This window comes from Medicago truncatula, chromosome 3 (genome assembly GCF_003473485.1).
Source record: "Medicago truncatula cultivar Jemalong A17 chromosome 3, MtrunA17r5.0-ANR, whole genome shotgun sequence".
Lineage (NCBI taxonomy): Eukaryota > Viridiplantae > Streptophyta > Magnoliopsida > Fabales > Fabaceae > Medicago > Medicago truncatula.
The window spans coordinates 36,946,727-36,964,533 of NC_053044.1; the positions used below are offsets into that span (position 1 = coordinate 36,946,727).

A 17,807-nucleotide genomic window follows, 5' to 3' on the forward strand; every position below is an offset into this window, starting at 1 on the left:
ATGTTATTATATACTCCAAATTACTAAAGTTTATATTAGATTTATTGGCTACACCTAGCTACATTGGCTATTTTATCCATCAGTTTTTGTTATTAATTAAGACTCATGCATTGATGATCGAGGTGTGAAGCATAAAACTATTGGGAGTAACCGATTAGTTTGGTTACATGCATATTTTAATTTAGTATATTCATGCTCAATTTGCATCCTAGCATGTATTTGCTTGCTACTTTTTGTGTATAGCACTATAGAGCTCTTAGCTGTGAACTCTAAAATTAGCGGCGCTGAAGCATATCATTAATGTACAACTAAATAAAATCGAACAATAAGTTCTCTAAAACTTGTAACTTTAGCCAAATGTGGCTATAGGTACATTAAATTCTATATACATGCATACTTGTACTGTATGATATAGGAGTACTATAGGAGTATTTCATCTTTTTGTGTGATGATAAATATTTCAAATGTTACAAACTAATACATGTGTTGTCTTCTTTCCTCAAAATTTTGAATTTCAAGGGTTCATAATTTTAAAAAATTCTATGAATAGAAAATTAATTTTCTTCTCTATTTTCCATGAAGCAAATTTTCATAGAAAATGAGGAAGAAGATTAACTCTCACCATAAGTTTTGGTTTTTTGTTTTATAAGTTAACTTTAAAAACAACATGTTCGGGTAAAATTGAAGTTGAATTAGTTTTTTTATTTAATTTGGAAAACAATTCATTTAAACTTCAAAATCACATAATTTGATTTTACGATTCTTGTTTTTGTTTTAACATTAACACATCACACGATTGGTGATTGTTGACCACCACCGATCATTTACCCTCATTCTTACTATCTTTGATCACCACCAATTAACAACCACTTCGTCGTTCGCTCAAATAGTTGCGTCTACTATCTGCCGATCACCATTCCAACCATCAACCACCACTCCGCCATCACTTACCCCCACTCTTACTATCTTTGATCACCACCAATTAACAACACTGTCGTTCGCTCAAATAGTTACATCTACTATCCGCTTACCACCACTAATCATTTACCTCATTGTTACTACCTTTGATCACCACCAATTAACAACCACTCTGTCGTTTGCTCAAATAGTTGCATCTACTCACCATTCCGACCATCAATCACCACTCTGCCATCCCTCTAACCACTACTCCAACCACCACAATTAGACTGTAGTCGACCGCCACTCCATATCCACCTTACCCCGACCAACATTGTGATGCCATGTTCAACTATTGGGGTCACTTGTTCGCTAATCAGTATTCCGACCATCGCTCTAACCATCGTCAAATACCACTCGGACCACAACTCTAACAATAAAAGAAACCATTATCCTAAAAACAATATAAAAATAAAAAATAAAAACATAATTTACCAATAGTGTGTGTTTGTACCTTTAACATAAATGCCTCATAATAGAATGAATACCATATTAATTAGGTGGGGTTTAGCATGGGAAAGGAAAATTGTTTCCCACCATGAGAAAGTTTTTTTTAACGGTTAGATTAAGTAAAGAACACATTGTTATCATGCACTCTCAACACTATATTACTTTTTTCTTTCCCTTTCACCATTGTCTTCAACCCACGGTTTTGGAATTTTACTCTCAATTTCAATGAAGAACAACAACATGAAACCACAACAAGAACAACATGAGTGCTATCATCATAATCATCATCAACAACATTTAAAGGAAGAAAAAAAAACTGTTGCTGGAGGTGCTCTGAGATGTTTGTGATTCTCATTTGAGAATTCTTAAAACATATTCTTCTGTACTTGCTCAATGTTCATTGGTCCAAACACCAAAACCTGAAACTCCTCAATTAGCACAATAAACCGCTTTGAGTCCAACAAAAACCACTTTTAACTAATCCCACAAACCATTTTCTTCCCGTTTTAGTTTCAACATCCCATCTCCTAATAATTTTCCAGTAAGTTTCTTCATTCTTAATTTATGCATGACTGATATTTTATTTTTATTTCTATGATTATGCAATAATTAAATTCATTGTATTCAACCAATCGATGAGTAAATTTCTTATAAATTTCAGCTCATCATATTATCACGAATTTGATATATTTCAGATTGGGAAGAAAAGGGTTGATGAAGAAAGCTATTTTTGCTTGTTAGGGATTTTGCGGTTTACTAATTTGAGTTTGCAACACATGAAGATTGAATTTGGATTGTCCTTTAATTTTAGTTTTCTGGATTTTTTTAAGAACAGGCATTATGGGTTCAATCTCATGTTGGATGAATTGCAGATTTGCATGTTGAAGATGATGTGTGGAATATATATGGTGTGAACAGACCATCATAAAATATGTGTTACTCCTTAATCTAACCGTTAAAAAAAACTTTCCTATGGTGGGAAACAATTCCCCTTTCCCATGCTAAACCCCACCTATTAATTAAGTGTGCATCAAGAATAACATTGATTGTACTATTCAATTCAACCAGTGAATCGAAGGAAAGAAAACAAAATGTGATAAAGATGGAGTTCTCAAGTCAAAGAACGATGATGTACTGTACTTGTACGAATATGAACAAAGTTTGAGAAGCATATATGGACCTGATCAAATTGGATTTATAGGGTGGAAGAGGTAGGCTTTGTTGACAATGAAATTACGTGGAAAATTGGAATACTAATGACGATTGACGAGGCGCATGACAATGGATGGAAAGGGAGTGATGGGTCTGCTTCAACAAATGGAAAAAATTGCATACTTAATACTATTTGCAATACTATATAAAAAAAAAATGAATATCAATGCTAAAACAAAGATATAGTTTGTAAGACATACTTCATCTAACAATTGAATGTGTATAAGTTCAGGGCCGTATCTGACGCAGAGTGAAGAGGGCGACCGTCCTACATCCTAAAAAATAAGTATAGAATATAGGTATAATATTATATTTTGAAATATATAGATATGAAGACTTTGAATCTAGTATGATTGTTGCCAAAAAGTCTTGCATTTGATATGAGTATAAAGCCGACACTTCCAACAAAGTGTCGTAGCTTTATTAAGAGACAATGTAATGAGAATGATATAAGGAATCTCTTAGAGTCAGTCATATTTTGGTGGATGTTGATATAATTATAAGTTTATTAAAAAATAGATTTGAGCAGTTAGAAGTATTTGAAAGTATTGCTAATTTTTTATTTGATGCAAGAACCTTGAAATCATTGGATGATGATGAATTTAAAAAATCTTGCACAAATTTTGATGCCACGTCTTCTCATAAGGATTTGTCGGTTGTTGACGCAAATGATTTTTTTTGTTTATATCTAAAGTATTACAAATATCTTTGTCAAATGTGTTGATGTCGGCATTTGAAATATTTGAGTTTGTCAAATGTTTAAATTGCATATCGAATTCACTTAACTATATCGAATTGCTCATGTAAAAATAAGTTTTTTAAAGTAAAAATTATTGAAAAACTTCGCATCTAGAAAGATATGATATAACAATTAAACTGTCTATCGATCATAATCATCACATCTTTATTAAAGAATGATCACAATTATGAACCCACTTGAGTTGGTTTATTCTTGGTGTTTGTTTGAAACCTTAAAGTGTGCTCCTTTTAAATAATCAAGTTCAATGAATTTAGCGTCGAAATTCACACGTGCACATCAAGAGCCGAGAAATGTGAAATTGCAGCTCAAAACTATACTCTGACATATCAAATATTTTTACATTATTTTAGCATATGAGTTGTACTTAGGGACATTCTTTAAGCCTTCTACAAATTTTATTTAATTCTACAAAAGTTTTACTAATTCGAAAGTCAATCAATTTTTTAAGTCAATGGTATAGAGACCTAACTTATTTATGGTTTAACCAATAAAATTACTTGATCTGGTCCAATTTTATGACTAGAATTGAGTGAATGAGAATCATACTGCAATTCCTATACTCTTAAAAAAAAAATGTCTTCAAATGATTGTTCTTTTCAATTTTCAATACCATACATTAATTGTATATTTTTTTCATTGTACCGTCTAATTAATAGTATTATTTGCATAACTCTTAAGTCAATATCCTCTATTCTACGTTGAAGATAAAAGTGAAAACACAAATACATGAAAATGGTAATTTAGTCAAAATATTCTTCTCTTTTTTTCATTTATACATTTTTTTTACTTTATACAAATGGTCAACTAGGTAAGTTATTTTAGAAGAGAGAATTTTGTTTTGTTCCTTTTTCTCTTAAATAAATGATGTATATTCTAACCTCATATGGGTATCCTTGTTGGTCACCTATACGTAGCTACAGGTTGGAATTCATGACTTCAATTTTCTAGTTAGTCACTATTCTCATCAGGTTTCTTGGAATTGGTTTGTTCTAAAAAATCATCCCCCAAATGAATTTTCTAGTCAGTCGTTTATTTGGAGGATTGTTAATGGTAAACTGATGACCAATGACAAATGGAGGTGTGAGAGCATGACTGACAACAATACTTCCACAAGGAAAATTCTATAAGGTTTAAATAGGTCTTTCGTCCATGTAAATATGGATCATTTGAATTTTTGCCTCTGAAGTTACTAATCCTTTTAATATGTCACTGCAAATATTAATCATTTGAAAAATGGTTCTAATTACATCTGATTAGTAACTTTAGAGACGAAAATTCAAATGACCTATATTTGTAGGGACGAAAGACCTATTTAACCCAACCACCTCGCTCAATCATCACTTGCAATATGGGCACCATGTCGCTAATGACAGCCCACCTCAGCAAAAAAAAACCTAATTAGGACCAAAAGTCAAATGATTAATATTTGCAGTGACAGATTAGAAGGATTAGTAACTTCAGGGACGACAATTCAAATGACCTATATTTGCAGGGACGAAAGACCTATTTAAGCTATTTTAAAATGAACTTTGTCTGAGCAAAGCTTTTTAATATATGTACTAGTAGTTGATATGACTTAGATTTTTTTTAAGAGCTTATTTAACTTAAAAGAGCAAACCACATGACATTAGAAAAACTTCTTAGGCCTATTAGACCGGTCAACTTAAATATATATGAATAATATTATTTATTATAATATTATATTTTGTGTTTTGAATTAAATTATTAATCCATTACTATTTTTAGTAATTTATGCTTATTAGTATATATTAATTTCTCGCATATTTAAATGTATTATTATAAACTAGAATTGAAATTTGATATAGTATTTAATCAAGTTCTCTATAAATTCATGTTAAATACCAAAAGAAAGTTTAATTTCGTTGATATATTAGTTCACTAGTCTCTTTAAACTTAAATCACATTACTTCTTTAAAAATGTTCGTATGAAATGGACTTTTAAACAGACTAGCACGTCGTATCATACCTTCAGAGAGTAAGTCTATGATAGGCCGCAAGCCAGGCTTACGTCTTAAAACTTTCGACATGATGGGCTTAGGCCTTACAAAGTCTAACTCGACCTAGCCTATTCTCACCCCTAAATATGGTTTAACTTTTGTTGGCTCTTCGAGTCGAATAATAAGTTTTATTACCTCCGTCTCAAAATAATTGTCTCTTAACCTTTTTTTTTTGTCTCAAAATAATTGTCATTTTAGATTATCAATACAACATTTATTATTTTGTCCACTATTATGTCTTATTTAATAAATTTCATTCAATTTAAGTATTCTACTAACTACAATTAATAAAGATATTTTAATAAATGATACTACTAATTTTATAATTGAAATCACTCATTTAGTTTGTTTGTTTCAATTTAAAGTTGCTTTTAGTGTTGTTTTGAATAAAGTATTCTTGAGTTCAATAAGGTGTTTATACTTTCATTTGTTGATCAACTAGACATTTTTCTCCGGGCTCTGTTTCGCTGATATTTCATTCCATCTATACGTGCTTTTGGTCTCTCTTTTTGTTTGAATCTATTTGAGTGAATTTTCTGGAACTTTTCAATTTCTCGAACGGTAGTCATTGATTATAACTCTAATCTTTGATTTATTGTTGATTCCCTTTCAATAGAGTTAGATATCGAGATTTGAGGGTCAATTCTTATGATTGAACAAGTGTTAGGGTTCCATTTTAAGAGTTAATTATCATCTTACATGTGCTAATGGAGAATTTCTACGTTTTTTGTTCACAGATCATTCGTGTAACTCTTCTTTACTCTTTATCTTTTGCTTATTTTTCATGGGTAACTTAACCCTCGTTAAAGGATGACTTGAACTAGAAGAAAATTCTTGGTTTGTGATTTGATGACAGGTTGCTTCAATGAATTCATATGAGTTGTGTTTTTTGTTTGTGCTTGATGTTTTTATCTGTTTTATCATTGATTAGATTATTCATGTTTAGAAATGATAGGGAAATCTATGAATGCTTGAGATTAGAATTTCATGATTTTGTAGTGTGTGTATAATTCTTTCATTAATCTTGATAGCAAAATTAAAATTGATCAAGTTTTTTTTTAGTTTTATGGAACTAAATTTTTTTCGCAAATGTGAATGATTAAATTGTCTCACTCTTACAATTTTGAGAGAACCAAAATATTGATTTGCTACAATGAAAATGCAATTTTCTTATATTTTGAGCTTTTAAATTATAGAAGCTATGTTGTTGTTGTTTTTTTGGATGGTTTTACAAAATAACGAAGCAAAACAAAAAGAAAAAAAAAGTTTTAAGTTTATCTTTTAGGATACGAGACTCCATATTAAGTGAAGACACCCTCAATGAGTAAAGCACCTTGAATTTGATCATACTTTATTCATATTATGTTCCCTAAGAACATTCACCAATGTAGTGTTACCATTTCCATGTGAAGCATCTCTAATATAAAAGGATGTTAGTAGTATAAGTGTGCAAGGTATGATCACGATCAACAACAATCAGGTCAACCACTTTCAAGCAATCACTCTAACGAATAATGTGGTTATAGCCTTTGTTGTGACAAAAATTTCAAGCAGTCACTTTCACGAATAATGTGGTTATAGCCTTTGTTGTGACAAAATTAAAGACCCGTCTGGATAGCACGCAACTTAGCCAGCAAAGTATCACCTCCAACTTCATAGTGAGAAAAGCCAGCCATCTAATCTCCATTGTGGTTACCACCAAAACTTAAGCACCCAGAGCTTTCGAGAAAACTACCATTGACATTGAGTTTGATAGTACCTTCTGGAGGGAGCTTCATTGAGCTAAGAAACGCGATGAGTGTAGATATATCCCAAGATTTTAATAGTAATAAATGCATTCATCATTTAAAGAAAATGTATTCCGCACCACATCATGAGTACGTCAACGTTGATCCTAAAAAATAGCATTATTTCTCCAACACCCAACATGCCATAATCTTGTGACAAACAAAATAGAGGGGATGTCATATGTCATCTCATAAAACTAAAACTTGACATCGGTTTGGGAGAAAAAAGTGTTGGTAACGCCCCATATTCAAGCGAAGCCAAAAATCTCTAGAATGTTTGCAATCATGTAAGTCGTGAAGGATTTTCTCTTTGGGTGAAGAGCAACAGGTGCAGTTTGGAGAAGTTACCATGTTGCAATGATGTCGACATGCATTAATAGGAAGATCATTGTGATAACAAAGCCAAAGAAAGTGTTGGAGTTTTGTTGGTACTCGAAGATGGCAGAGCCAATTCATGTTACAATTAGCATTCCAATCTTTATTTTGTTTAAAAAGCCCGTATATAGTATCCACTCGAGCAAGTATATGCACTCTTCTCGACATGCTTCCAAGTCCATGCATCGTGAAGCCGTAACTCCAAGTTATTAGGTGCCGGAAGCTGGTGAATATAACCAATAATGTCAAGTGGTATCAGGACGTTATACCCCACACCCCTACATTTATACCTTTACCCCAACATTTGACACAAACTATCCAATTTACCCTCTATATAAAACAAAACAAAATTAACCTTTCACTTTTCACCCCCACACACCCTTCGCTTGCAGTTCAACGCGTTCAAACTTTTTTCTGGAAAAATCAATATTCGCTTCCAACAAAGAGTAAGTTCTATGTTCTATCCATCGTTTCTATTCTTTCTCTTAAACTTTTCCTTCACTGAATCGTGTTCTTGAGATGACAATTCCGGTAAACAATGAATCAATGATTGGTGTTTGCTAGGTTTTTCAAGGTTTTCTGGGTTAGTGGTTAGGAATCCTTCACTGAATCGTGTTAACCAAAGCTTTCCGATTGATTTCCGGAAACCACATGCAATGTGTTCCGGAAGTTATCGGAAAACTCGTGTTCCAGATAATTCTTTCCGGAATCCTTTTGTGAAGGTTTCCGGTTAATTTTTTCTCCCGTTCTGGAAATGATTTTTCTTTTTATGTTCTTAATTTTTTTTTTATTTCCGGTTCGGACAACTTTTAATTTCGTTGTCGTGCAAAGCTCTCTGAAATAGCTTTGGGTATGACATACTACTGATCAAGGTTACTTCTATATGCAAATTATTGGAAGTTGAAATATAATTACATTATTTTGTAGCAATTTGAATTCATTTAGCTTTTCATACTCGATACATTACTTATTTAGCGTGTTATTTTATAGTGACTTGGTTGTCTGTTGTGCTAATATGATAGCGTTGTGGAACAAAATGGTTAATGTTGTGGCTTTTGAAACTTTAAAATGTTTTTGCTTTCATATGCTTTTGAAGCTTTGTTCTTTGTTCTTTCTCTTAATTGGATATGAATTTGTTAATCGCTCAATGGATATGCCAAATAGTTCAATTATTTTTATTAGTTCTAGATAGAATGGATTCAAATAGTAAGAAAAGTTTGGATCAAAGCCTTACAAGTTCCACCTACCATCATACAACATGTCCCTCAAGCATATATCTGAATCACTAATGTTAACAAAGAAAATGATATAAGTATTACAAAAACTTGGAAAAAACGAAATACACGAAAGTGTAATTCAGTGCATTTGCTACCTATGATTTTCGTCAAAACTGGTAAATAACTTCTCCTTGCTTTTGTTAAAATGAGACACTTTAACATTCTTGGCTTTCGTGTGCGACATGCTTCGTAATATATAGTATCTCTGTTAACTAATGAAACCAACTGATCGAGAAAACGAGTTGTGTGTTGTCAATATTCTAAATCGAGTTGTTTACTCACACGCCACAAGGAGTTTAATTTATAATTTAAATAAATTAAACTAAAAAGGTTTACATTTCCTTGTGAAACAACAAAACAAAAATAGCAAAGAGAAAGTTGTGGACGTGAGGTGAAAAGAGCTGAATGACAAAAAGAAACGTCACTTTAGGCTATCTCTTGAGAAACATTCCAACCTTTTACTCCATCCGTCCTGCAATAGATAACTCATTTAAAAATGTACAATTTTGATCTAACTTACTTTAACTATACTTTTCTACTAATATACAAAGATAAATAATATCATATAAAATGTTGTTAGATTCGTCTCGATGAATATTTTCAAAATATCAAATTTTCATAATTTTTTCTTATATATTATTCAAGATATTTAAGCTCAAAATTATGCATTGGCATGCATAATAGGGTCAACTGTGGCATGTATTATGGGACGGAGGAAGTAAAATTTTAAGAATATATTTAATATTTTTTGTAGGGGTTATATAATATTGATTAGGTGTGTTTAAATTCAAATCAATATAAATTAGAACTATAAATTGATCTAAAAAAAAATTAAAATCTGCACAAAATTGAATATCATTAGATGTTATTGGTGAAAATTGCTCGTATCGGATAGAATTTCAGATTTCCTTTTTAAAACTGAATCAAACATAATCAATCATTGTTATTCATAGACGTTAATTTTTAACGTAGTATTATATATTAAATTTTGGGTCAAAATTGTTTACAATTGTAGTGATAGAATTTTGGGTTAAATATGTATTTGATCCCTATAAATATACAAACTTTTCGTTTTAGTCCCTCAAAAATTTTCCATCAATGTTTAGTCCCTATAAAATTTTCAATCACTACTTTTGGTCCCTATTTTTAAGTAAATTTTTGTATTTTTCAATGAAATTGTGCATAAATTTATGGAATATTGTAAAAATCACTCCCCAACAAAATTAGAAATTTTTTAACAAAACATGAATTAAATATGAATTTTTTACCACCAAAAATATAAAAATTCATATTTAATTCATGTTTTGGTAAAAAATTCTAATTTTTTTTTTGGGAGAGATGCTTATAATATTATACATTTTTCTGCAAAATTTTATTTAAAAATATGAATTCTACATGAGTTTACTTTAAACGAGAGACCAAAAGTAAAGATTGAAAATTTTATAGGGACTAAAAGTTGAAGGAAATTTTTAGAGGGACTAAAACGAAAAGTTGATATATTTATAGGGACCAAAAACGTATTTATCCCTAAAAATTTTATAATTATAATCAGATCAATCAAAAACTTTCAAAATTAAAACGCATTCAATTTGATTAAATCAAATCAAAAGGTCTTAAAATCAATTTTTGTCACACCAAAACCAAACACATCTTAATGTTCAAAATGGATAAATTTTTTAGAAAAATGTTAATGACGGTCCTTTGAGTGATAATTAGAATACTAAAAGAAGTAAGTTTGCATCATTTGCTAAGACAAAATTAGCAAGTTGTATTTTAAAACAAATTTCATTTAATAGATTCCTTGATCAATAATGTTGATTATCTCAAAATCGATTTTTTTATCTTAAAAATCGATCCAAACTTTATCTCTAAGATTCCTTAATCAAAAAGATTTCTTCTAACGGCGGGGTTTAGCATGGGGGCAATCGTTAAATTGCCCCATCTTAAATCAATTTTGTTTTATTTGCTATTAGTTGTACATCCTACATTTTATATTCTAATTTATACCTTTATTTAATTATAATATATCAATTTTAATTTTAATTTAATAAGGACTAAAATATTTTGGAGAGACAAAAACATGTCATTTTTATAGAACTAAAAATAAAATTCGTCTTATTTATAGAGACCAAAATTTTTTGTCCCTTTTTAACTAATATTAAAATTGTGTGCTGTGTTTTTTTAGAGGGACAAAAACATGTCACTTTGGGTGAGCTAATTTAGAGGGACAAAAACATGTCTCTTTGGCTTGAGATCTTGGAGTGTGTTTCTTCTCAAGGTCTCATGTTTGATTCTCCCTATATCAATTTGAGTGGGCTAATTTAACTTCTTCAAAAAAATTTGCTATATTTATAAGGATCAAAAAATTATTCAACCCTAATTAGTATTACAAAGTTTTGTTGTAGGGATTAATATTACAAAGTTATATACAAACTAAATTGATTTATTTATAAATAATATAGTAAATATATATATATATTTACGACATTTTTTTTTATCCCAGACCTAATCAAGTCTATGTTTTTAAATTAAAAAAAATATTAACACTATGTTTTCAAATTAAAAAGATTATTAAGAATGGGCTGGATGTATTAGATTTTTAAACGGGAGATTAAAAAATAACATATTCATAAGTAAATTAATTTGAGTTAAATTATAATTGAATAGTATTTTTTTTTTTTTTTGAGCAAGTATAAGGTTATACAATAGCAAATAAAATAAAATTGATCTAAGTTGGGGCAATTTGACAATTGCCCCATGCTAAAACTCACCGTCTTCTAACATGTAAATTTTAGTTTAGACCACCAAGTATATTGGTTCAACTTGGACCACTTCAATATAAGTCATTGATATGTTACAATTACTGTATTTTTTATAATCTTGTTATCGTTTAAGGTTGGTTATCTCCTTCCGCCAACGCTCACCAATGGGGTTTAGTGTCCCATGTCTAGATTTGGAATCCCAACCAAAACCATTCAATGAAAATTAAAAGCCAATTTTTGCTCTCCTCTTTGTAAGGCTTTGAGAACTCAAAAGAGAATATAAAAAAGAGTGGTGGAACTAGAATGATGTATATGGACCCAATATGAATCATGATTATACATGGGAAGCATGTGCGATGCCGTAAAAAAAGTTGAAATTTGAGTAACTTGCGCCCCCACCAAAGCAGATAGAAATATCTCTTGGCGTGACTTGAAAACGATGGTTTCATTGGCTTTGTTACTCAATTTGCAAAGTGGTCCAAAATATTCAATGCCTAAACTTCTCAACAACGCAAGCATTCTAATCAATGACACACTTGACTCAATCTTCCCACCTTTCCAGCTCAAATTGTTGAAAATCGGGGTACAAAATGACAAACTTAATAAATTCTTCACCACAAAATTTGGACTTTGTAGTTTTGATTTTTACTTCCTAGTTTCTATTTTCTTGCTTTGCTTGATTGATATTCATTCCCGTGGTGGTTAAACAGTAACTTTGTGTCATAATTTTCCATCTACTCGACCCCACTAAGTAACTGCCACAATAATTTTCCATCAACATTTTTTTTCTTAATTTAGATTCTTCTTGCATTACTCATTCACTTTTTGCTTATACTAGCAAGATAAATCTCTTGCTAAGCTGTAGTAGCTATTTAGGTTAGATTTATGGATAAATTAAAAACTTTAAACTCAACAAATTCATGTAATTGCTACTTTGTAAAGTCTGAGCCAACTGATCTTATTTGGCCATATGCGTGCAATACACGTACTATGAAAATGATGCATTTAACTTTTTAAAAGTTAAAATATTATGTTTTTCAGTTTAAAACTATTCTTATAGAATTCTTAAACATGTGCTTAGGGCACAAATTATCAAAACTCTTTAAATATTGATTTGTTTAGTAAAATAAACATGTTGATCTGTTCATCGGGCGTGGTTTAACGTGCACCACCGTGAAGTATGGATGGTGCATAATGCAATTATACACGGAGATGATTATTAAATAGATGCTAAGTATTTATTAAATTGATTGATACTATGACATATTGTTTGAAGTTTGTGAATGTGAGAGCATTTAAAACGGATCAACTTAACTCATCCATTCCTCATCACGACGGGATGAAAATAAAAGTGAACTGGATTGACCATTTCAATTTATGATGGTCAGACAAATGGTATCCCACCTTGCATTACTTTGGATGCGTGAGAGTTTGTTGGTATATACTATTATGATTATGATGTGTATTGTATTAAAAGAGAAATGTTATTTTTTAATTTATTTAATAAATGATGTATCTGATCTATAATTTTATAATAGAGATTAGAAGGAGTATAGTTTCTGCTTGATATATGTAAAATTGAGTTTATGATATACAATTTATAAGTTTGTATGATTAAAAAATATATGTTTAGCAATTGTCAGATTTATATAAACTTATAACTTACTTTCATGAGCTTATAACTTATAAGAAAATGATCTTGTATCATGTGCACAAATATTTTTTCAAAATTAGATCAATAACTCACATCATATCTTATTAAACTTATTGATTTTTTGTTTATAATTGAGATCGAAGGAAGTGTATAATAGAATTGACATTTGTTTTAATTTTTTTTTTTAAGAACATAAACTACTCTACCCAAATTCTAAAGTCTGAAGTCAACACCAATAAGCCAGTCGAACCACTCCCCGCCCTCATCAGCCTCGGGCATTACATGTCCATTAAACAGAAGGAACCACCACCACCGGTGAAAAGCTACCAAAACGCACCAAGGAGACACATTTAAATTCAATTTAAAACTTTATTTTAGTCAAATTACTTCTTCATTAGGTCTAAAATCATTCTAAATAGAGTGTTTCACTAATAAATATACTAAAGTAAAAATTTGATAACTGATTTTTTTTGTTTTGATATTGATATAGTCAATTGGTTCAAAAATTAGTTGTATTTGATACAGATACCATGAAGGCAAAATCATCAATTCAAAATTTACCAAAAAAATATATGCCTCTAAATAATTGAATTTTGGATATTATACGCAACAAAATTTGAAGATATTGAAATGTACACAAAAATGTAGTAATTTATTCCCCTTTAGATGTGATCATGACATCATACCTTCACAATAATTTCATTTCCTTGAACTTTAGATCAACCAACGTCTCTATTTTGATGCCTATGTATCAATCTCCTATTCTGTGTATATACCTGTATCAACCGTAATATGAACAACTTTTTGGGTACAATACACGGGTTTTTCTACGTGCTTAATTAATGATCATTAACTATCTAAATTATTATCAAAATTTTAATGTTAGAAAGTCATCTCTCTTATTTATTTTTCTGTCTAGATCCTTCTTCCTTCTTTTTTTGGACTCAAAAACCACTAGCACTGATATACTCCTATGACCTAACAATCTTAAATTGTTTATAACTACAAGATAGAACTTTCCAGTCTAGTTTATTACAGGAAAAGATATAGTGCTTGAGTATAAGTGGCTTTGATTCTAAATTAAACAAATAAACAAAAGACTTATTGATTAAAGACTGTTACTAACTCTTGAGCCACAAACAAAAAAAGATAAAACGGCTGCCCGCTTCTCATTTGGGACACTTACGTCCTCCTCATAAATTTATATTATCTTCTCATTTACGATTTCTGATTTCAATTCTCACTTTTTAAAAAATGAATTATTTGTTGCTTGTTAGTTGAACCGATGTAGATTTACATTTCATAATAATATAGTACAAGTTGAAACTTCTAAGCTAATTAATTTAAATTTCTTTGATATTAAAATCAAAGTCATAGTAGGTAGAATTAATCTCTCAAAGGCTTGTTTGGATTGGGCTTATAAAAAAAAAAGCTTATTTTATATTATTTTATAAATGAAAATTGTATATTCATAAAATGTTTTTTTTTTATATAAACTACCATAACAAGTTTATAAATAATATGTTAATGCTTACTTATTTGCATAAATTTTAAAATAAGTTAATCCAAACAGATCTTAAATTGATCGTTAAATCAGATACCAATTTTTTAAAAAAATATTTGATAGAAAAAACAAGATTCAATGTATTATGTTAAGTATGCCATAATCACAATAATTAACATTTGTATCTTCATACAATTACGCTAAATAATCATAATTCTAACTAACACACCGTGATATTAAACATATGCTCAAACTCAAAGGTTATCGATGTACCATATCTCACTACTCAAAGACTATTGACAAAAGTAATATCTATCAACAAGATTGTATGTCTGACATGGTAATTTTTTTTAGTATGAATTAACTTCTTATCAATTAAACGAAGTTAGGATGGAATGAACCAACTTGTGTTAGTTGATTATTTTAAATTTATTTGAATGATGGAAGCGTACAATGAACGCCACATACAAAGCGGAAAGAGAAAGGTGCATATAGTGCATTATTTTTTAAGAGTAAATTATTAAAAAAATAAAAATAAAAAAAAGAGAATACTCCACTAATACAATTGGAATGAACGCGCACTAATAAGGTCAACATGATTACGACAAAATTAAAGAAAACAACAACACTAATCACACCGACACCTGTCTCTTTTTACAGGACACGTGTCAACTATCCAAATAAACAAGGACACGCGTCACCAACCAATTGGCGCTCACCTCAATCAGTTAATAATACCCGGTTAATTACATAATTAACATTCAAAACCAAAGGTGAGAAGGTCCTATATAACAGAGTGAGAGTCTCAAAACAAAATCAAGAGTGGCGAGAGGTACACAAAAAAAGAAAAGAAATCAATTTTTGTCTTCAAAATTTTCAAGAGCTTTTAGATTGTTGTTCTTCAAATTTTATTTTACTCCCCCTTCTGTCACACCCCGCTTCTCTGAATCCCTTTCTGTTTAATCATCTGTCTTTCAATTTATGATTTTTGGGTTTGTCTTTTAATCAAATTAAAAAGTCACAAACTTAGAATAATTTTTCGAAAAACAGGTGTTTTTTCAGAATCGAGATCCAGAATATTTACTTGTACATTTTTTTTTTTTTATCAGTCACAAGGGTTATTTTTGATCCCTTAAGGCTCTTTTTAATTTTTTTTGTTTTAATCCAAGGATTTAAAGGATTGTCTATTTAAAATCCATTTAATCCTTTTTTTTAGTGTTAATTAATAATTAATTAACCTTTGTTCTTCAATTTTATTAAGACACAGGTTATAATTTTTCATACAAATTATGGCAGCTATGATGAATTATTACAGTAACATGCAACAGTTTCAATTTCATGACTCAGATCCATTTAGAGGTGAATTAATGGAAGTTCTTGAACCTTTTATCAAAAGTCCTTCTTCAACTTCAACTTCACCTTCATCTTCAACACCATCACCTTCTTATTCTTCTTCTCTCTCTTCACCTTCTTTCTACACAGAGCAAAACTTCATAGGCTTTGCTCAACCATCTTCTTCTTTTTCTTCTCCTTCTCTTCTTGGTCTCAACCACTTGACACCATCACAAATCAACCAAATCCAAGTACAAATCCAACAACAAAACTTCACCATGCAACATCAACAAATTCAACAGCAACAACAACGTTGTCTTAGTAACACTTTGAGTTTTCTTAGTCCAAAGTCAATTCCTATGAAGCATGTGGGTGGTAGTAGTGTTTCAAAACCCACAAAGCTATACAGAGGAGTGAGACAAAGGCACTGGGGAAAATGGGTTGCTGAGATAAGACTACCTAAGAACCGAACAAGATTATGGCTTGGTACTTTTGACACAGCTGAAGAAGCAGCTTTGGCTTATGATAAAGCTGCTTATAAGCTACGTGGTGACTTTGCTAGGCTAAATTTTCCAAATTTGAAACACCAAGGTTCAATTATTGGTGGTGAATTTGGTGAGTTTAAACCTCTTCCTTCTTCTGTTGATGCTAAGCTTCAAGCTATTTGTGAAGGTTTAGCTGAGATGCAGAAACAGGGGAAGGCTGAGAAGCCTAAGAAGATGCCGGCGTCGAAGGCGAAAGCCTCTTCAAAGGTGGTTTCTAAGGAGTCTGTTGATGATTTGAAGAAGGATTCAGAGCCAGAGGAGTGTTGTAAGGTTGAAGCAGTTTCAGTGATTACTGAGAGTGAAGGTTCTGAAGGTTCTTCACCACTTTCAGATCTTACTTTTGGTGATGTTGGTGAACCACAGTGGGAGGGTGATTCAGAAAATTTTAATTTGCTCAAGTACCCTTCTTATGAGATTGATTGGGATTCTCTGTGAAGGGTTTTTAGTTTGTGTCCTTATATGTAATTTTTTATTTTCTAGTTAAGGGTCTCATCTCATCTCATCTCATGCATAATTATATTATATATAGGTTTTAGTTTCTTAGGTTGGTGGCTACTGCAATGGAATTTTTGACAATTGCAGTGCTACCCTTGTAGGATATTATTGTATTATAATCTCTTGTTACCTTGGTTCAAAGCTGAGTTTTTTCTTGCTTTGCCTTGGAGGAGAATCTTAGTTATGTATGTTCATATTATTATTAGTAGAGATGTAATCTACATGCATTTCATATTATTGAATATAAATATTGTAGTATCATTTTGTGTATAGTTTCTAGTTATGTTGCAGTTCTATTTTGTTTATGCAAAAACTAAATGTTAAGATCAAATATAAATTAGATCCATCGGTGATCAGTGAACACCCATGGTGTTAATAAGCCTTAATCTATGAAATTTACAACTCTATAACTATCAGGAATTAAAACCTATTCAAAATCTTTAGAGAATTGATGAAAAAAAGTAATCATCTATTAACAGAAATTTTGTCTTCAAAGAAGTAATCTGTAATCCTGTGTTTATATATGTAGGAGGTTGGAGTTCAATCCAATCCAATCCAAAGTAGTTTCGAAGCGGACCTTAGCCTAAGCAAAACAAATTCACAAGCAAAGACAAAGATTTGGTTACTCATTAAAATACATGTTAGCAAAACTTAAAATCAAAATCACATCAACGAGCAT

General features: G+C 30.6%; 1 protein-coding gene across 1 annotated transcript; it reads left to right on the forward strand.

The window, feature by feature from the left end:
• The first annotated feature begins 15,564 nt into the window (after positions 1-15,564).
• Positions 15,565-17,389, forward strand: LOC25489428 (ethylene-responsive transcription factor RAP2-4). The gene has a single exon (XM_013605413.3). The coding sequence runs from the start codon at positions 16,046-16,048 to the stop codon at positions 17,066-17,068; it is 1,023 nt and encodes a 340-aa protein (XP_013460867.1). The 5' UTR covers positions 15,565-16,045; the 3' UTR covers positions 17,069-17,389.
• Positions 17,390-17,807: the final 418 nt, after the last annotated feature.